Source organism: Callithrix jacchus, chromosome 14, assembly GCF_049354715.1.
Source record: "Callithrix jacchus isolate 240 chromosome 14, calJac240_pri, whole genome shotgun sequence".
Taxonomy (NCBI): domain Eukaryota; kingdom Metazoa; phylum Chordata; class Mammalia; order Primates; family Cebidae; genus Callithrix; species Callithrix jacchus.
In genome coordinates, this window is record NC_133515.1 from 38,510,907 (window position 1) to 38,532,919 (window position 22,013).

A 22,013-nucleotide genomic window follows, 5' to 3' on the forward strand; every position below is an offset into this window, starting at 1 on the left:
CTCATTTAGTCCTCAAACAGCCCTCACAAACAGGCACCATTATTATTCTTTTTTTATAGACAAGTTTCAAAGATGCTAAAGAACCTGGCCAGAGTTGCAAAGGCAGTTAAGTGGTAGGTGGGGCAGGGATGCGAACCCTGGTCTGTCACCAGGGTTTAACCTCTACATTAATCTAACTCCTGTGGACAGTGTGTCACAAGAGTAATTGTGGGTGTCAAAGAGACCAGAGCATCTCTCACACATTCCTCACACTCCCAGAAGAGAAGTCAAAGCAGAGAAAATAGGAGAGAGCGGAGAGATTCAAAGACAGAGACCCAAGAGGAAAAGATAAAACAGGGACAGACAGAGCAGGAGACAACAGACAGATAGCTGAGGTAGAGTCTCACCGCACACACACGAGCCACCCGTGGGACTTTAATGCGCTCGTATGAGTCAAATGCTCGAGAAGTCTCCGTAAAGAAGAAGTAGATTTCGTCGTCTCCATCTTCATCCCCCCATTCGGCTGGGCTCAAGGCCACGGCTGCGACAAAGGCTGGAGCTGGGAAGACCAGTGGCCTCAGATCCTCAAAGACACAGCCTGAGACTTCCCAGACTCCACCCCATCAGTCCCCTCAGAGGACCCCTCTCCCTTTCCCCACCGTTCAGCCAGGACGGCAAGGTGTCTGTCCGAATCCAGTCCTCGGCACGACCCACTGCTCGTGTGATAATCGGCTCTGTCCCCAGGTAGTTTTTTACAGTGGCAGCATAGAGGACACCTCCTGCAGGGCGACAGGAGATGGGCTGTCAGGGACCCACTGAGGGAAGCAACAGAGGTCACAGGCAGAGTAGGGCATAAAGTAGGGCAGCGACTCTCAGGGACTGAGCACCCATGAGTGCCAGACACTGCTGAGCATGTCACAGGCATTGACACAATTAAGGAAATCTAGACATAAATTGCTCCAGGGCAGTCAGGGAAACCAGGGTTAAGAAAACACTGCCAGAATATCTATGTGTATGAGAATAAAGGCCTCTCTCATAAAAAGTCAAGCTTAAATCTCTGGGGCTTTTTGTTGCTGTTTCAGTAACCCTGTAATGTGCTGATTATACTATGACTCTCCGAAGGGGACATTTGCTCTATACCATGTCCCAATCTTATTTAAGTTGTCCCACTATGGTAAATGTCTCAGGGAATGAATGTTCTTTCTGAACATTAGTGGCATACACTGCTCTAGAACAAGTCACAATTTTAGAGAATACTAGAATCACTTGGGGAAGTGATTTAAATGCAGATCCCTGGACCAGCAATTCTCATTCAGTAGAGCTGGCGGTGGCCCAAGAACCTGCATTTTGAACAAGCAATTGGAGTAACTGGATGCAAGTGATTCAGGACCTCACTCTGAGAGATACTAGCCTCGGAGATGAGTGGAGATTTCACAGGCAGCCAGGAGAACAACAAGGAATCAGGTCTCCCCTCCTAGTACAGTAGAGGGGCAGAGGTGCTCCAGGGATATTGAAGATTGAATAAGAGACAAATCACAGACATCCTGGGAAGGAAGGGAGGTTCAGCTCTGTGGGTTGAATGGGAAAGAACGGTGGCCCCTCTGAGTAACAGCACCTAGGCCTCTGACACGAGTAGGAGGAAAATGAATCAGAGAGTAGTACAAAGTTGTGAACACCCTGGAAGTGTGTTGAGTATCACAGGCACTCTGGAGAGAACAAGGTGGCATGCCTTCACCAGCTACTACGTACAAGGAACTGTGCCAGGTGCTAAGTACATACCTGACCCCAAGAACTCCCATGTGAACCAGGAAGACAAGTGTGTAATCAGATCCCTGGAGGCACAGACTAACAGTTATGGGGACCCAGCTATAGCTACCTGTGGGAATAGCAACTCAGAGGCAACATGTGAGCTAGGTATGGGAATGAGAAATTTGCCAGATGGAAGGAGGACTTCAGGGAGGAATACAAGCAAGCAGCGAAGAGGGGAGCCATGCTCAGGCATGTGGGAGCAGAGGGGTTGCTGGGCAGGGCCAGTGAGCAGAGAGGACACTGGAGGTATGGGGATGGGCACTCAGTTGTGGTTAGTCTGCTCTGCCATGCCAGCAAATATGCACTCTACCCTGCAGGTAAGAATAAAACTGCAGAGATTTTTTTTTTAGGAAGAAAGTGATATAAAAAGTTTTGTTTTTAAGGAAATAATGCTACTTAAAAGGCTATTCAGTCGAGGCAAGAGTGAAAGGCTCAAAGTAAGGCAGAGGCAGAGAGAATAAAGGGGCTGGATTTTGAAGGTATTTCTGAGGTAGAATCCACTAACAGGATTTGAAAATCAACTGAATATGAAATGAGACATAATGGAGTAAACCAATGTCTCTCAAAGTTTCTAGCTTATAAGACTGATGATAGTCAGTGGTGACATTATTAACCGAGCCAGCAAATGATAGAAGAAGGCCCATAAAAGAGGCAGCTGGAGAGGAAATGAGTTCACTTGTTGCACACGCTAAGGCTGAAATGCCTTCAGGACATTGGTCAGAGATCCTGGAAAGCAATTAAGGGAAGGGCCTGGGAAACAGGGCCAGAGTCAGCAACTTGGGAGTCATCACACATCATGCTTAAGTCATGATATGAAAGTCATAGCCAGGGAGAAAGGTCAAGCCAGAAGAGAGCCCTGGGAACACTCCCATTTAAGGGGAGAGCTACTAAAGGCAACAGAAGATCAAGTCATAGAGGCCAGAGAAGCCAGACAGGCTGGTGTGCTGGAAGCGGGTGCATGAAACCTCAGCCAGAACCACAGGGCTCATGCACACTGGGGAAAGCAGTAGAGAGTGGGGGGCCACAAACAGGGAAGCATGATCATCCTGGGGTCACAGATGCTCCAGAGAAGCTGCATGTCTCAGGCACCAGAAAGGTAACCAACATTGAAGAAACACTACACAGAGAATAAGAGGGCCAGAGACCTACAAGGCAGCAGTGCAGGGCTGAAAGCCTTCTTTTGGGGTGGGGAAGGGAGACTATTCCATTATTTGCAATGATAAAAAGAATTCGAGTGTTTGGGAAGACTTGGTTTTGAACCCTGACTACTTATTAGTACTATTAACTTGAGCAAAGTAGCTTTCCTAAGCCTCAGATTCCTCAAATGCAGAATAGAGATAATGCCATCTTCTACTCAGAACAGTGCTAAGGGTTAAATAAGATAAAGAGCCTTAGCTAAAGCCTGGAGCAGGTTGACATTCAATGCATGCTAGTTATAGTTCCTTGGGCCATATGCTTGATCTGCCACCAGAAGAGAGGGAAGCTATACAAAGATATTCCACTCCCCCTAGAAAATTTCAGGAAAGAAAAACCAAGTATTGGTCAAAGGTCCTGGCAGGAAACGGAGCAGCAAATGAGCCAATCCTCCGCACTTCCAAGGAGGGAAAAAGTTGACACAGAGGCCAGAGTTTGAAAATGTTCCCTAAGAGCATGACACATTAAATGCTCTAAAACCAAAACCCTCGTAGAAGCTGTATCATGGATATCCTAAGAATAGGAGACATGGTAAAGGAGATGCTGAGAGCATGACTTGGTAAGTAGGGCTGGAGAAAAACAATCATATATATTCTGGAAACAGTATTCAAAGATTCGGCAGTAGACAGAGGTCACAAAACTTCCTTAGTGACCAATGTGGGAGTCAGCGACACTGGAGCCCAGAAATGCTGAAGGTGTACAGTCACTCAGAGCGGAAAAGCAGAGGATCACTGACACTACAAAACAGCAGGAGGATCAGAAGCTTTGAGAGAAAGTAGCAGGGCTCCAGGCGCCCTAAGAGTACCAAGGGACTTGCAGTACATCTTATAGACAGACACACACACATACACACCCCTACACAGCAGAAGGAAGAGCAACCATTACAATCCTGAACACAGGCATCCACAGGATCACCATATGTCCTGGTCTCTCCAGGACACTCTCAATTCCAAATATTGTGATTGTGATACATTCTTTATCTAATAAAATAACACTGACCATGCAACTGTTTGGCAAATTATTGCTGAATGGATCAAGGCCACATCTGCCACTGGCAAAAGATGATGTACGAAAATGAGTGATTCCCACAGTGATGAGTTCACTCAACAAGCAGGTTAGAAAACACCCCAGGGGCCGGGCATGGTGGCTCCCGCCTGAAATTCCAGCACTTTGGGAGGTGAAGGCGGGCAGATCATCTGAGGTCAGGAGTTCGAGACCAGCCTGACCAACATGGAGAAACCCTGTCTCTACTAAAAATACAAAATTAGCCAGGCGTAGTGGCTCATGCCTGTAATCCCAGCTACTGGGGAGGCTGAGGCAGGAGAATCACTTGAACTGGGAGGCAGAAGTTGCGGTGAACCAAGACCATGCCATTGCACTCCAGCCTGGGCAACAAGAGAGAAACTCTGTCTCGAAAAAAAAAAAGTGAAAACAACACCAGGGATAATTCAACCCTATTATTTTTTTTTAAATATGTATAAATGCCTGCAAGCATAGGAAATATTATTCATTGAATGATCCTTGTTTTTTTGTAGTTAGCATCTTTAATAGTGCAAAAAAAAGATATTTTCATTTTGAAAATATAGCTAAAGACATTGAAAGCCACAAAAGATCAAGAAACACAGCCAAACAAAAATCATAATGATGTGTGAAAATAGATCCCAACTAGCCCAGAAGGAAAGCTTATAAACACGTGTCATGGAAGTGAATATTTCTCTACAGTGCAGGGGTTTCAATTTTCCATTCTGGTATTAAAATGCTTCCTTTTAAAGGAGACTTACAATAGGAATTATCAGTTCATTAGTTTTTTGTTTGTCATTTTTTATTTTTAAGAGAGGGTTTCACTCTGTCACCCAGGCTGGAGTGAAATGGTTTGATCAGCCTCAACCTTCCATGCTCAAGCAATTCTCTTACTTCACCCTTCCAAGTAGCTGAGACCACAGGCATGTGCCACCATGCCTGGCTAATTTTTTTTTTTTTAAGACAGGGTCTCACTATGTTGCTCCAGCTGGGCTTGAACTCCTGGGCTAAAATCAATCTTCATGCCTAATCCCAAACTGCTGGGATTACAGGTGTGAGCCACCACACCTAGCCTTGTACATTAGTTTTAAAAAGTGAATTTTTTTTTTTTTTTTTGCCAGGGCATGGTGGCTTACACCTGTAATCCCAGCACTTTGGGAGGTCAAGGCAGGTGGATCACCTGAGGTCAGGAGTTTGAGACCAGCCTGGCCAACATGGTGAAACCCTGTCTCTACTAAAAATACAAAAATTAGGCATGGTAGCATATGCCTGTAATCCCAGCTACACGGGAGGCTGAGACAGGAGAACTGCTTAAACTCAGGAGATGGAGGTTGCAGTGAGCCGAGATCACACTACTGCACTCCAGCTGTGTTACAAAGCAAGACTCCATCTCAAATAAAAAAAAAAAAAAAGTGTATTTTTTATATGCCCTGGACTTTCTTCTTCCATTCCCTTTTCTTCTCATGGACAGATATTTTTCAGGATAGACAGCTCCTACTCAAAAAGTTTTTTCCTTATTCAAGGATTGAGCCAACTAGATACTTTATTTTTTTTTTTTAAAGCCTATTACTGGGGCATAATTAGATGGTTGGAGATGCAGTGTTGACTCTATCTTTCCCTCCATTGGCCACTGAGGATTTCTGTAACTGTCTTTTTTGTATGTGTGAATGCTAGTTTCAGAGATTTAAGAGGTAGAATTGGCCTCAAAATGCTGGCAGCACGCAGTGTATCTGGAACATTTGCAAAGCTCCTTGGCAGATGCATTCACAAGATACAATGACACCAAAACCATATGATAAAAATACAGGATGGTTTCCCAAAGAGAAAGAGCAAGGTCTTCTGCTCTTCTTGATAGAAACCCTATCTATTATAGGATGTGATAGGGAGGACCAAAGACGACTGACTGCTGTCTCTAGCTTAGTACCTGAGGGAGTATGGCACTATACACTCAGAGGAAGGAAGAATGATGAAAAAGCAGATTTGGGGGAGATGAGTAAAGATGATGAGCTCACTTTGGGACATGTTGATTTTGAGATTCTTGTGGGACATCCAACCGAAGATGTCTGGAAGGCAGTTGGATATGTGGTCTGTACCTCCAGGTAATGTCCAGGAGACAGATGCAGATTTGGGAGACATCAGAATGCAGTGGAAACAGAAGCCACGGGGCTCATTGTCACAACTACATAGAGTGAGAAGAGTAGAGTCTCTTGAGTAGAAGCCTAAGGAACTCCAACATGTAAGAATGAGTAGAAGACAAAAGACCTATCAAGGAGACTGAGAAGGAATCACGTTGTTTTTAGGCTAATGTGAACATCAAAATATTCATATTTTTCCAAATTAGAATAGCGCAAATAAAGACAATAAGATCATTTTCTTAATTGTATCTAAGTACAGTACATATAAGCTTCATATTTTAAAATAAGATTTCTGAGGCTTTCCCAAAAGAAACAGAAGTACCAATAAACACATGAAAAATTGTTCAACCTCACTAACAGAAATGCCAATTAAAAAAAAAAATATATATATATAAAATATTGAACTTTGGAGGAGGTCACTGTACATATTACTTAGGACTGGCGAGGTTGCAATGGGACAGGCCCTTTAGCCACTGCTGGTAGGACTAACTGGAGAGCAACTCATTTGTCCAAATCTATCCAGCACCATTAAAATCTTTACACTTTTCTACCTAGCAATTCCACTTTTGGATTGACTCATATGCAATTAAAGTAGATTAATGCAGAAAATTATGCAAAAGGATTTCTGCTGTAGCATTATTTATAAAAACAATAATTTGTTTTAAAATTTGAGTGTATAATTATATGGAAATAATTAAATCATGTTACATCTATGTATACAGTACAATTTATGTAATTATATGCAATTGCTAAAAATCATATTTTGAATAAATAATTTTATGAGAAAATGTTCAGTACACAATAGTAAATGAAATATACATAATTCCAAGTTATAATAAATACATAGACATATAGACACAGTAGAAGAAAACACTCAAAATACTCCAAAATAATAATAGTGGTTATATTACAAATAATAGTGGATAGAATTACAAATAACATTTTTACTTTCTTCTTCATATATTTCTACATTTTCTCAATTTTCTACAATGCACATTGTAATTTTTATAATTTTAAGTAAATACTATTATATTCTAATCATACTTTCATTATTAAAACTTCTTTTTATTTCAAAATACTGCTACTATCTTTAAGGACATTTTTATAGAACCTAATTGGGAATTTTAGTTCTAATTGTTTTATAATGTTACCACTATTTCTAGAATGCTATTTTCAAAACAAAGGCAAAACAAGGCATAATCAATCATTCTTGAAAGCCCCAAGTGATAGCTGGAAGTGGTGGTGCATGCCTGTAATCCCAGCTACTCGGGATGCTGAGGCAGGAGAATCACTTGAACCCGGGAGGTGGAGATTGCAGTGAGCCAAGATCGCACCATTGCGCTTCAGCCTGGGCAAGAGCAAGACTCCGTCTCAAAAAAAAAAAAAGCCCCAAGTGAATGCTAGCACTTATGTCAGACCAGGAAAAATTTTTTAATTATAACCCTGTAAAGTAATAACTGCAGATGAAAATGTATAATATTAGTATTGACTATGATTTGGATCTGAGACAGCCAGAGACACAGTTTCTACATTAACTGAAGCTAACCATTCTAAACCATTAGGAAGTGAGTCCTGATCGCCTCCATCAATTATCAACTGAAAGGCAACCCTGAATTTTATTTAAAAAAGACTTAAAACTTTTTTGAAAATGTTCCTCCCACTTTGTCATTTAATGATCTTCTTTATGAAATTCGTATTCTTAAACTACATTCTAATACAAATTCACTTGCTGACTGAACAAAGTGAAATTACTCACAGAGGGCTCTACATGCTTAAAGTTTACTGCTTGAAACAAAAGTATGATAATGAATTATCTTAGCTTGTTGCAAGTAAGAAGTCATTTTGTTGATAAACAATTTTATAGACTCAAGAGACATCAAAACCACTAAAACTCAGAAATCTTTCTTAATGACTCTGAGTTTAGCCAAAGATGTTGATAAAAAACCTAGAAAAATAAACTGTCAACTAAACCGTTTTATTCAAACATGTATGAATACAAGCAAGGTCTCATAAATTTCAACAGCAGATAATGATAATCATGACAACTCAAAATATTGTATTTAAGTTAATATATACTTTATGCTCATTTTCAAAAACTTTTTTATTTTTCAGAAAAAAAGTCATAACTATAAGACTAAAGGGTGATTTAATCTGTATAGCTTTTAAGACTTTCCCTAAAAAATAAAGTCATGCATAAGAAAAAATTTTTCATTGTTTTTGATCTTGTATCTCAATTTTTGTTTTAAATAAAGCATTTCATGAAAATATAGGCAAAAATTAATTTTATGATAAAGTTGGCAAAAAAAAGTCAGCAAGGAAAGAAAAAAACAGTGTGATGAATGATGCTGAGTCAACTGATTAGCTAGCTGGGAAAAACTAACTTAGATCCCACTCTCATTCAATTCATCAAAATAACTCCAAATATTAATAGATCAAAGAGTTATATGTTTGCAAAAAAAATTAAGAAAAGGTGTTATCTGCTCTTTAAGTGAAGGAATGAGCTTTAAAATTATATCTAATCACAAAAGAAAAGATACTGAAACACTGATATCCTACCTGTTAATTGGTCCAAGAACATGAGCAGAGGATTTGCCAAAGAAAAAAATAAAAATAAATACTAAAACATGAAAAATGTTCAAGTTCGCTAGTATTCAAAGAAATACAAATAAAAACAAGGTACCATTTTTAGTCTCGAAATAGCAAAGTTTTTTTTAAATGACAACAATACATTCTGGTGAAATTTATATGAGGAAAAAAACACTCTCATTCAATGCTGATTTAGGGTGTAAATTGGTACACCCTTGAGAAACTCAATTTGCAACAGATAATGAGCCATTAAATGTTCACACCCTTTGATACAGTAATCCATTTCTAGGAATCTTACCAGGACAACCTAAAATGAGAGCAAAAATTTATGCACAAAGATGTTCAGTACAGCAACATGGAAAATACCAAAATCTTTGAACTAATGACAGTAAATTTATATGAATAATTTGGAATTGTTTAATTCATGGTATGTTAGCAGAATAAGTACCATGATGTCATTAAACATTGTCTTTTCAATGAATTTTTAAATTAGATAGAAATGCTTGGGATATAAAGCTATATGACAGAATTCAAAATTACATCCATGTAGCCTGACATTTAAAAGTTTTATAATGTGCACATGCTCATAAAATTTCTATTGCCTGCTTGTTTTATACTACCACAAGAAAATGGCCTTTCACTGAATTTGGAGGGTATATGTTGGGTGGTTCGAACTAAAATTCAGGCTATGTGGCTCAAAAGAAATTTCCTGTGTGGCAGCTAACAAATTAGACTGTCATTCTTCAGAAGAGGTTTAGGTTTGTGATAGAACCATTTCATGCTTGAGCAAGCAATCAGAGCTTGATTAAAAGAAGCACTAGCAGGAATTTATTTAATAGTTATTACTGACTCCCCTGAGCAGTAAAGGACTGGCCAGCAAATGTATGTGCATGAATGTACATGGATGTGCACACACATTAATATCCATTTAGGATCTGATATGGCTTGGATGTTTTGTCCAACCAAAACTCATGTTGACATGTGACCTCCAAGTGTGAGGACCAAGTGTAAGGTGTTTGGGTCATGGGGCAGATATTTCATCAGTGGTTTCATGCTGTCCTAGCAGTAATGAGTGAGTTCTCACACTGAGTTCACAGAAGATCTGGCTGTTTAAAAAAGCACCTCCTCCTTTTCTCTCTTGCTCCCTCTCTCAGTATGTGACATGCTGGCTCCCCTTCACCCTCTGCATGATCGTATGCTTCCTAAGGCCTTCACTGGAAGCAGATACCACCACTATGCTTCATGTCCAGCATACAGAACTGTGAGCCAAATAAATCCCTTTTCTTTATAAATTACCTCACCTCAGATATTTCTTCATAGTAACATCTATGAAGATGGATGTTACTAATGGACTAATGCAGAATATTAGAAAATATCCTGAATATGGGTTAACACAGAATATTAGAAAATAACCTAAAATTGACTAATATAGAATATTAGAAAACATCCTAAAATATTAGCAATACTTTTCTAAGTAGGGATATTTTAGAATTGTACTAATCTGGTACCACTAGACACATGGGGCTATTTACATGAAATTAAATACAATTTAAAATTCCTTTCTTCAGTCACACTGGTCACATTTCAAGGGCTCTACAGCCACAATAGCTATAGTGACTACTGTATTAAACAGTGCAGATCTAGAAGATTTCCATCGCTACATAAAGTTATGTTGGACAGTGCTGTTCTAAAAGTTTTTTTCATGTTCTTCTTTATACTTTTTCCAAATTTATTACAATTTGCATTGTAGTAGATTCCACTTATTAACAGGAAAAAAACACTATGAGAAAAGAAAATGAGGTTAAGAGAGGAAACATTACACTAGAGGTGCAGAGGACACATTCTGTAGAGAGAATCCTAGGTATATCATACTAGGTGGGGAAAACCAGGCGGTCACACAGGCACTCAGGGAAGAACAGGAAAGGCTAAAAAGAGACATGGGTATAATAGACATTCCAAGGTAAGAAAGAACACAGAAATTCTAACAGCAAGGGTGGGGAAGGAGGCAATTAGAGCAAGAAGTTACAGGTTTCTTGTCTCTCCCCACTCACCAGCCATTACAGCTGCTGACCGCTGAGCTGGCTCAAAAGGACATTTCCCCCGGCCACTCTCAAGTCTTTCAACCTGCTGGAAACTGGACACGTCCTATAGACCAGAAGGGGGCAATTGGTTTAAGGGTCATAGAGAAGGTTCATGGTGAGAATTACAAAGATGGTCAGATGAAGGAAAAGGTCAATTCCCATTCATCTCCCCTTCTACTCCCCACCCCAACTACCATCCTCATATTCCCAGTCAGCTATTCCTGATGCCCCCATCTACTCCTGCATTTCTCATCTCTGCTATCTTTTGTTCATCAGTTTATTACTCTTCCCTCAATCCCCCCAGTAGCCAACACCCACATGCCCTGATGAAGGAATTCCTAGGACAGCCCAAGAAGCACCTAAGAGGCTGAAGGTAGGTCTTTCCTCTGAAACACTGCTGAACTGTAGGGTTTGCAACTGGCTGGAGAATGTGCTACATGACAAGAAAGATCAGCAAGGAAGCAGGCCTCTTGAGGGCTGGAACCCTTAAAAGGGACAAAGAAAAGTACAGGCTGATAAAGGACCATCTGAAATCCAGACACCTAGAGAGACAATGGTCATCCTCCTCCTATTCCCCACCCCAAGGATGAAAGACAGAGCTGCATAATGTGACTAAGAGCAGAGGACGGGGGAACCTGCAAAATCAGTAAAGAATGATATGAAGCTCAGATCAGAATTTGAGAGTTTGGTATGTAAGTACTTTCCTCACCCAAGGACTCCAGAGGGACTGACACGGGCAAGGAACAAGAGATGTAAGAGCTCCATCAGGGCCAACCAGAAGTTACCTTAGTCTAGCATTTGGCACTAAGAGAGGCTTCAAGATAACATCGAAAAACAAGGATGATTTCAACCTAGGACTGACAGGGAAGTTAACAGTGGCTGGTCAGGAGTCAAAGTTATGGCATGGGAATGCCAGGCATGACATTTTTCGTTCACAAACTGGGGTGAGCATATGGTGTCACTGGAGCCTAATTATTTCCATGGTAGCTGGAGCAGAAATATCAATATATATCCCTTGAACATAAGTACTACTGGCCCATTATGATTGCTCATCTCTTGCTCTAGATGGCAAACAAGGTTCTATTTTACTGAGAGTCTTGAAGAAGTCCTGTTAAAACTTTTGAAGACCCCAAAAAGGGAATACTGGGTCAGAAGAGTCTGCTAGAAAGGACTCCACAGAGGCCCAGCACTCCACATGTGTGGTAGTGGGAGCATCCTCACCTGAGGAGAAAGATGAGTTTGGTAAGAGATTAAGAAGATGGTTGGGCACTCTAGAGATGTGATCCATACCTCCTGCTGCTTCCCTTCTTACCTCTCACCTAAACTATGGCAGTAAACTCCTTTTCTGCACATCATCTAGCCACCACCCCCAACCAAGTTATTCTAATATCCACCCAAGATTAATCTTCTGAAGTATCAGTCACTGAGTTAATAATATATTTTTGTGCAAGAGAATGACAAATAGCCTACCATTGCCTGGAGTATAACCTCATTAGCCAAACCTACTTACTTTTGACTACTTCTCAAAATGATCTTTGTTCTATTCAACCAGATCACCTGTTATTCATGGAAAATAAATTATGTTTTCTATGCCTATAACTGCTGCCTTACATTTCTCCAAAGACTACAGAGATGAACTTGTGCTCAGTTCTCATTCTCTTTAACTGTTAGGCACCATTTGATACTTTTGACTCACTCCCTTCCTTGAAATATTCTATTCTTTGACTCTCCTGAAACTCTACCCTTCTGGAATCTCTCCCATCTGTTATTTCTCTATTTCCTTCTTCTTTCTAGCTCCTCCATGTGTATCCTAAGAATCTATCCTTAGTCGCCTTCACATATGCTTCAAAGATCTCATTCATTCTTTCAAGCCAGACAATCTATGCAAATCATTCTCCAAACTCTCCAAGTCCGATATCTTCCAAACTCTAGCCCATATTTTTATTTGACTGCTGGACTTCCTCACAGAGAATGTCTATCTGCCCCTAAAACTCACCATGTCAAAACTAGTTCTCTTTTAGTTTCCCCAGTGGTATCATCATGTCATCCAGGTTTCTAACCTTTGAGGAAGTGAGCCTCCTATTAACTAGATAGGTTATGATTACTGCATGGTGAAAATGACATTTAACTCGGGTCTGAAAGAGGCATGACCACTCCACTACATTCTCTATCTGAATGTTGAGATTCTTCATTGTATCATCATTGCATCAGTCAGCACAGTCTCTCAAAACCAGCTGTGGTAAAGCAAAATCCCTGAAGCTGAAGGCCAAAGCTGGACAGAAGGCTCTCTCTGAGCTATGGATTGGAACTGGTCCCTTGGCCTTGGCCAAAAGGAGTACAAGGCATAGAAAGGACCTCTCCCAGGTGGTTAAGAAAAAAAAAAAGAAAGATGGTTCCTAGTACATGAAACACATCAAATGCCACAAGAAATTGAAGACAAATAAGGTCTTCTGGACTGCAGGCTAGACTAGAGGGACGGGATACTGGAGCAGAGCCAGAGACAAACACAGGTTTAAATTTTGGCTCTGCCTCTGCTAGCTATACCATCTTAGATGTGATACTTAATTTTCCTGAACTTCAGTTTCCTTACTTATAAAATAGAAATAAATAATACCTAAGTATCACGATGTGGTGATGAGAATTAAACTTAATCATGAATGTAAAGTACCTAATATGAAGTCTTCATCAGAGCAGACACTCTGGTTGTCATTGTTATTGTTTGTTATTGCTGTTAGAAGTCTAACATTTTTCTCTGTTAACTCCTGGAATTCCCTCAACAAAACAAATTATCATATTTTCCTCCAATATCCAATGAGTTATCACTGAAGGACAGCACCCCACATTGTGGGAACCCTTAGATCCAATGCTTGAACTTCCTTTTTATAAGAACCTTCATTTCTCCACAATCAACTTTGAACAAGTTGCTGTGTCTGGAACAAAGCTCTCAGATAATTGTTTATATACAGTCTCAAAGTCGTCAGTATAGGACGCAAAAGGTTTGGCAGTGAGGATAAAGGAAGAACTTGGTGAAGCAGACTGGGGTTGCTGGGTAGTAGGATAAGACAGGTTAAGGCAGAAGAGAACCTTCAAAACGTCTGTAGAGCAGACAGGATGTGACTCAAAGAGTTACCAGAGCTGATCTCTTTGGGGCTAGTCTCTATATTCTCCTTCAAATAAGCCTTGACCAAAGGATGGGCCCTCATTTCATAAGCCTGCTAGACAGGAGGGTTCAGGGAAAGAGCTGAACTCATGGGAGTGCAGGTTCCTTGGCTTCACTCTTCATTGCTGATGTTCCTTGAGAATAGATAGGCATCCAAGTCACACCAATCCTGACAGGTACATCCAGAAAGAACATTTTCTGTCTAGATACCTTATGTAACAACTACTAGAGTCCCACCTCAGAGAAACAATGAAGAATTAAAGGCCCAAGGAGACTAACTTGGAAAAATCACACTGTCTATAAGCCATGCCTCTGGAATTCATAGCCATGGGATCCCAGAGCCTGGCAGAATGGAAAAAGACAAATATGGCAATGGCACTACCACTGCTACCTTATGAACTTAAGGAGAACTGTAGGGAAATTAGACCTCAATGTTACCTGAGGGAATACAGAGATTTTCAACACCACCCTGAACTGGGAACCTTTACAGAATGGGAGCTATCCAGACGCTAGTAGGGAGACTATTATCACCTTCATTATGGAAAGGACTCAATGTAAGTCCAACCCACCCCAAGGCAGCCCAGGGGGACTAAATGAAGCAATCATGCATATACAATTGTAGCATTCTAAGCCAGAGATATAAGGGTAGTCTGTGACAAAGAGTGGTTTAGAGATATATGACTTGATCCAGGTGGCAAGGACTTATGGACTGCAGAAGAGTCAAGAAAAGATCTACAGTTAAGGATTAGGTCAAAAAAGGAAGCTGCTATATTCCCTCCTATTACTCTATAGAACAGAAAGGGAAGCCACTGGATATAAAGGGCGTGTGAGGCTTCTGACTCACCCCAGGGCCTTGTCACAAATGTGAGCTGCCAAAAGACCAGTGCTGACTCCTGTATAACTGATGGGAAAAGCTGAGAGTTCAGAAACAGTCATCAGTCCCAGAGATTATGACTAGCCGAGATGTGATTAGGGATACACATGTCCCAAGCCTGCCTGTGTTTGACGGTGGTGATGTCCAGGCCTTCAGCAGCAATAAACAGGATCTATAAGAAACCGTGATTGACACAGTACCCACCCTGAAGACAAGATCCAGAGTATAAGGCCAGCAGATATTACATTAGTAGAAGTGACATCAGAACCCATGAGAGGAGACAGTCACAGCCCATACACAATAAGGTTGGCAGTGGAGGTTAAGAGAAGGTGGTAAGAGACAGTCACACACTATGGGAGGAAGAAACAGGCAATGGGCTGCACTAATTAAGAAATGGACCCAGGCTGCCTGGACAAAGAATACACAGGGCAAGGGAAACACGAGTTTCTGGTTTCCGAAGTCTCTCCTAGATTTGTTGTTTCTGCAGCCCAACCAGCATCTCTAACTTCCTTAACTACCCCACTACGTCTCTCTTTACATTTTGGATACCTCACCCTCTACAGACAACCTCCCTCTTCCTCCCTCAGTGGCTTACACATACCCTCATCCCACGATGACAGCCCCTACACCCGATGCTTATCATGCACAGTGGTTGCCTTGACCATGCTCCCATCATGGTCACTCACAGAAGACCCTTCCCATCCCCCCACCACCACCCCAAGCAACTCACACTGGTGCAGCCACCCTCTCCCTCTCCTCCCACCCCTGTCACTCACAATAACCCCGCACTTCGGATCAAAAGCGAAGGTGCCACAAGTGAGGAGGTGAGAGGCATTGGCAATGGCGAGAATCTGGACAAAATTGTGACATTCGTCCTGAGGGTCAGAGATGGTTAGAAAGAATCAGAAGCAGCAGGTATGAGGAAGGGTAAGGTAACATCAGGACAGTTAGATGCAGCTTTAGGATCTGAGATGATGGGTGATGGCATGGTGTTAGAGTCTCTGCCTGGGCCCATTGAGATGGGAGCATTATAGGAGACTGAGAGTCAGGGCTGGACCAAGGTCTCAATTGACACTCAAGACAGGGCTCAGATTTACACTTACCTCTTTCTTGCCTTTCTTCCTACAGTTCTGTCTGTGAGCCTCAGGAACCATCCAGTCAATCTGAGAAAGGAGGAGTGATCATTTCACCCAGATTCCCCTAACATCAAACTCCCTTGATGTTAGAGAGGATTAAACTGTTCCACGACCTCCATCAATTTGGGAACTTCAAAAGTCCCCCTAGAGCATTGTTTTTCAAATGGAGGTCCCCATCTTATTACTCATTAATGAGTAATAAATTCTGAAATCATGAGCAACATTTTTTTTTTTTTTCGAGACAGAGTTTCGCTCTTGTTACCCAGGCTGGAGTGCAATGGCGCAATCTCGGCTCACAGCAACCTCCGCCTCCTGGGTTCAGGCAATTCTCCTGAGTAGCTGGGATTACAGGCATGCACCACCATGCCCAGCTAATTTTTTGCATTTTTAGTAGAGACGGGGTTTCACCATGTTCAGGATGGTCTCGATCTCCCGACCTCGTGATCCACCCTCCTCGGCCTCCCAAAGTGCTGGGATTACAGGCATGAGCCACCGCACCAGGCAAGCAACATTATTTTTAATGAAATAGAATATATCAAAATGTATCACATACAAGAGAATACATATTGTTTCAAGAAAGGTTTCTTTCAGTACATAACTGTGTACTGAGCCACAATACACAGTACACATTGAGTATCCTTTATCTGAAATGCTTGTGACCAGAATTATTTTAGATTTCAGATTTGGGGATATTCACAGAATTTATACAGGTTGAGCATCCTTAATTTAAAAATCCAAAATCCAAAATGCTCTAATGAGCATTTCCTTTGAATGTCATGTTGGCACTCACAAAGTTTCAGATTCTGGAGTATTTTGAATTTTGGATTTTTATATTAGGGATGCTCAAACTATATAGTTCTTTTTTTTTTTTTAATTTTTTATTGGATTTTAGGTTTTGGGGTACATGAGCAGAGCATGTAAGACAGTTGCGTAGGAACACACATGGCAGTGTGCTTTTCTTTCCTTCTCCCCTTCACCCACATTTGGCATTTCTCCCCAGGCTATCCCTCTCCACCTCCCCCTCCCACTGGCCCTCCCCTTTTCCCCCCAATAGACCCCAGTGTTTAGTACTCCCCTTTCTGTGTCCATGTGTTCTCATTTAACTATCTAGTTCTTAATAATAGTAAAAAAAAACTTTGAAAGCTGTTTCCCTAGAACATTATAATTTCAATGATCCCTCTGCTCACTGTCACCTGAAACCTGGTCACTGTGGCCTCTTCCCTATCATCATGAACTTCCTTCATATTCTCCCAGTCACCCTAACCCCTCATCACTCTTAGCTAAGAAAACAAAGTGGATGATCTCCCCCATTCATGTCTCCCAACTCACCCCCTCCTACTACCCCAGCTATTACATCTTTAGTTATTATGAAACCCCCCACTGACACACTCATTTAATCACATGCTATGGGGCCAGAGGTCCTTCCCTCTTTCTTCTCTCACCCTGCGGGGTTTCTCCCCTGAAAAGGGCAGGGGTAAAGCGAAGATGGTGTCCCGGGCGCCAATATAAAGTGTGCGGGAAGCAGGATCCACAAGGAGAACGGAGTAATTGTATATATGAGGGACAGTGAACCGGGTGAGATAGGAGTCAGCCTCTGGCAGGAAGAGAGGAGAGAGTGACGTTAGCCATCACTTCCTAAGGGTTGAGTCCACAAGAGCAAAACCAAATGGGCCAACTTTTGTTTTCTTCTAAGTACCATTTATTTAGCAGCCATGGGGGAAAACACCAGAACCTCGACAAGTTAACCAGAGACAGATGAGGCCAGAATATTTAGCACACAATCCAGTGGGTAAGTATGCTTTTTCTATAAAAATAGAGCACTAGCCAGACACCGTTGCTCACGCCTGTAATCCCAACACTTTGGGAAGCTGAGATGGGCAGATCACTTGAAGTCAGGAGTTCAAGACCAGCCTGGCCAACATGGTGAAACCCCATTTCTACTAAAAATACAAAAATTAGTCAGGTGTGGTAGTGCATGACTGTAGTCCCAGCTACTTGGTAGGCTGAGACAGGAGAATTGCTTGAACCCAGGAGGCTGAGGTTGCAGTGAGCCTAGATCGCACCACTGTACTCCAGCCTGGGTGACAGAGTAAGACTCTGTCTCAAAGAGAGAGAGAGAGAGAGAGAGAGAGAGAGAGAAAGAGAGAGAGCACTCTAATAAAATCACAGCACAAATATTAAATCTGTAATTTCTATTCATAACAATGTGACACATAATTTGAAAATACCTATAGAAGGTACAAGCACTTTCCTCTCCTAAATTTGTTTCTTTTTTCAAATCACTACTTAATAGCAACTTTTTTACTTAGAAGGGAAATGTTTCATTCTTTTCACCAACACATTAGGAGTCTATCTCCTCTCTCCCTCACCACCCTTGGCCTCCCTCCACCCCATTCCATGCAAAGAGATAGAGACTGTAGAGACTGTGTGTTCTGGAAATGGTCCAGCCTGAGTTTAAATGTGGCTCTTCTACTTACCTGATGTATCATCTTGAGTAAGTTATTTGCCCTCCTGAGCATCACTTTCTCCATCTTTAAACACCACCATCCAGAGTTGTTGGGAGAATCAAATGAGATAGCCTAGGTGAAAAGCACCTGGCACACACTACATGTTTCACAAATGGTGCTGTTCTTCCTTCCTTAGATGTGTGTTGTATTTTGGTTAAATCTAAACCTCAGCCAGCCACAGTGGCTCACATCTGTAATCCCAGCACTTTGGGAGGTGGAAGTGGGCAGATCACTAGGTCAGGAGTTCAAGACTAGCCTGGCCAACATAGTGAAACCCCATCTCTACTAAAAATACAAAAAATTAGCTGGTGTGGTGGCAGGTGCCTGTAATCCCAGCTACTCGGGAGCCTGAGGCAGGAGAATCACTTGAACCCGGGAGGTGGAGATTGCAGTAAGCCAAGATGGTGCCACTGCACTCCAGCCTGGATGACAGAGTGAGACTCCATTCCAAAAACAAAACAAAACAAAAATAAAAACAAAAAAAACTAAAGCTCATATCAGCATTCAAAACTCTTATTTAAAGATTGGAATAAGTTGGCATGAATTTACCTTCTTAGCTCAACCTCTGGTTCTACGGACCCTACCCCTACAACAATACAGCTCTGCTCTACCTGCTTCCTCTGATCAGCACCCTGAAGACCGTAGGCCACCAACCCATTCCTAGATGTGCTGATGTGACTCCCACCTACTCCATCCTCCCACACCCATTCTCACCTCTGTGTTACCCTGCCTACTCTCTCATGCTTAGTATAAGCCTGGATCACCTAGTTTCCCCTCATATCCCCAACTCTGCTTCACCTTGCTTGCCATCTAAACATCTCTGGATGCCTGGACATCAATTCAGCCTGGCAACCTCAACTTACTTTGTGGCTATTGCTCGGTCACAAAATGAAACCCCAGGCTCTGACCACAGCTTTGCCTTCTGCAATATTAGTCTGAGTTTAAAATCTAAACTACTACTGCCCAGTCGGGAGTTGCCAACAGGTTGTACTCTTGGCTTCACTGGTTCTGTCTGCCCAAGGTGCTAACAATCAACGCCCATTGAGAAGAAAACAAGTTCCACGGCCATGCTCATGCCCACCTCAGCGGAGTCTAAAACATGAATGGCCCCAATGATCACTTTTTTAAGCCTGTGACATCTCCTAGCTTCTTCCACATCTTTTCAAAGGGTCATGTGCCCCTCCTCTATTTTTCCTTCTAAAGGCTTGAAAAATCATTTAGGCAGAACTTTACATCAACATATTGAATGGTTTATCAATATTCAATATAAGGAATGGGCGAAGACAGCAGAGAACGTTGAGGAAATTAGGAGAGTTAACGTGGATCCAACAATGGGAGAACGTGAGCTGGTGTCAGATATGTCAGGGGAGCAGGAAGAGGGTTAGGAAGATTAGGGCTGTGAACAGGGCCAAAAGGCTCCGAGGATGTGTAGAACTGATAGGCAAATGAACGAGAGAAGATGAAAATGCTGAGCTGCGGATCAGGATGAACAGCTGCAATAGAATGAAAGACTGATGGGTCTGAGAGCAGAGTAGGCTTCAAGCTGGAATGATGGACCCAGGTGTATGTGCGGGGAAACAGGGGAACACGGGAGATGGAACTCCGAAATGGAAGACCTCGAGCAGCCCCCACCCGGGCTCCGGGCCTCAGTGTCCGGGTCTGCACTGAGGAACTGGACGCTCCTGCAGCTCTAGGAATAGGGCCCGCTGGAGCAGCCTGGGCGTGTCGTGGGAGCCGAGGCGCGAGATCCGGGCTGGGGATGCTGGGCCGGGGGACGCGCGCTGGGGATGCAGAGGGATGCGGTGAAGCGCGAAGGTCTCGCACGAGGCCCGGCGGGGCGTGGGCGGCGTGGAACGCCATAAGCCAGGCTGAGAGGCCCAGGTCCCGCCGCGCGGTCTGGGGAGCAGGTGGCTGTGGGTATGGGCGCGAAGGGCTGAGGGCGAGGGCGCCCGTGCCTTACCAGAAATGGGAAGCGAGGTCCTGGGCACCGAGCGGGGGACGCGGCTGTATACCGGGCCGCTCAGCACCGCGAGCAGTATTAGCGGGAAGGGCGAGGCTGTAGGCGGCCCGGGACCCGGGCGGGGCCGCGCGGCAGAGGCCGGCATCTTTGGCTCCGCCTGGCCGCGAGTGCGGCGCCAGACAACGCCTCAGCTCAGGGCCCCGGAGCTATCGGCCTCGGCCCCACTCGGGTCCCGTCGGCTCGGTCTGGCTCGGCCTGAGGGTGAGGGATGCAACACCGCCCGACTCCGCCCTCTCTAAAAGGGACCAATGGGCGAGCCTTCGTCTTCCTTCAGCCAATCGGAATTGAGTGGAGGCGGGGCTGAGGTGAGGCGAGGCCTGACCCAGGCAGAGGCGGAGCTAGACCCAGGTGAAGGTGGGAGTCCTGCCTTGGAAGTGGGCATCCTGCCTTGGAAGTGGGCTGGGGCTGCCACACAGTGATCTCGGGTGCTGAGTTTGCTCCTGCTATTCCAAAAACTCAAATGCCAGCATCTGTACTAATAAGAAAAACTTACTAATAAGGGGACGTGGGTACACGCATCAAGTTTCTCAAAATTATTACTTGGCAAGCATTTAAGGAGGGCTGCCTGTGTACTGGGCAGGCACAGCGTAACGCGCGCGCGCGCACATACCACACACACACACACACACACACACACACACACACACACGATTCTACAGAAAATACTAAAAATCAGGGCCCTAGCCCTAAGGAATTCACAGGAATGGGGTGCCCAAACGTGAAAAAAATAACTGCAAATAGATTATTGCAATACGAAGCAATGCATGTTTGCTATCATAACGTGCAATAAGTGTGCGGAAGGGCCAGGTTTTGCCGGAGGAAATCAGGAAGGTCTCACAGAAGAGGCGACATTTGAACTGAGTTTTCTAGGGTTAGTGGGCCTTTGAGGTCGAGGAACAAAGACTGCCTATAGGCATATCCACTTGGATATCCTACAAACAAGGCAAACATGGGTCCTGAGCATAACTCACTATATACTCCATCCCAACCCTAGCTCCTTCTTCAGGCACTTAGTCTTCTAATTTATAGCCTTGCAAGTAATCTTTCCTTTCTCCTCTTTCACCCCTCATTGTATTAGTTATCTAGGTTGCAGAACAAATGTAACAAATTAACCTCAGAATTTGGTGGTTTAAAACAACAATAAACTTTTATTATCTCTCACAGTTTCTCCGCATCAGAAATTCAGGAGTAGCTTAGCTAGGTGGTCTGGCTCCCGGTCTCTCACAAGATGACAGTACAGATATCAAATGGGGCAGCAGTCCACTGAAGGTTTGACTCAGGCTGGAGGATCCACTTCCAAGATGGCTGACTTTCATGCCTGCCAAATTGGCAATGGCTGTTGGCAGTAAGTCTAGGTTGTTCTCCACATGAGCTTCTTCATGGGACTGCTTAAATGTCTTCACAAAATGGGGTGACCTCAGAGCAAGTGATCCAAAAGAACAAGGCAAGAGCAACTGAGGTATTTGTGACCTCGTCTCAAAAGTAACACACAATCACTCTGCCATATTCTAT

General features: G+C 43.0%; 1 protein-coding gene across 7 annotated transcripts in view; it reads right to left on the bottom strand.

The window, feature by feature from the left end:
* Window positions 1-20,683, bottom strand: part of SEMA4F (ssemaphorin 4F) — a 30,815-nt gene extending 10,132 nt beyond the window's left edge. For 2 of the 7 annotated variants that reach the window (XM_078349008.1, XM_002757587.6), the window contains exons 1-7: window positions 20,442-20,683; window positions 17,417-17,568; window positions 15,942-16,001; window positions 15,615-15,713; window positions 10,775-10,868; window positions 639-758; window positions 387-538 (exon numbers count right to left, since the gene is read on the bottom strand). In XM_078349008.1, coding sequence (XP_078205134.1) covers window positions 387-538; window positions 639-758; window positions 10,775-10,868; window positions 15,615-15,713; window positions 15,942-16,001; window positions 17,417-17,568; window positions 20,442-20,586 — 822 coding nt within the window. In that variant the 5' untranslated portion in view covers window positions 20,587-20,683. The remainder of the gene's footprint in view (window positions 1-386; window positions 539-638; window positions 759-10,774; window positions 10,869-15,614; window positions 15,714-15,941; window positions 16,002-17,416; window positions 17,569-20,441) is intronic. The other 5 variants (XM_078349009.1, XM_008980447.5, XM_008980448.5 and 2 more) reach the window with 4 other exon arrangements.
* Between the last annotated feature and the right edge of the window lie 1,330 nt (window positions 20,684-22,013).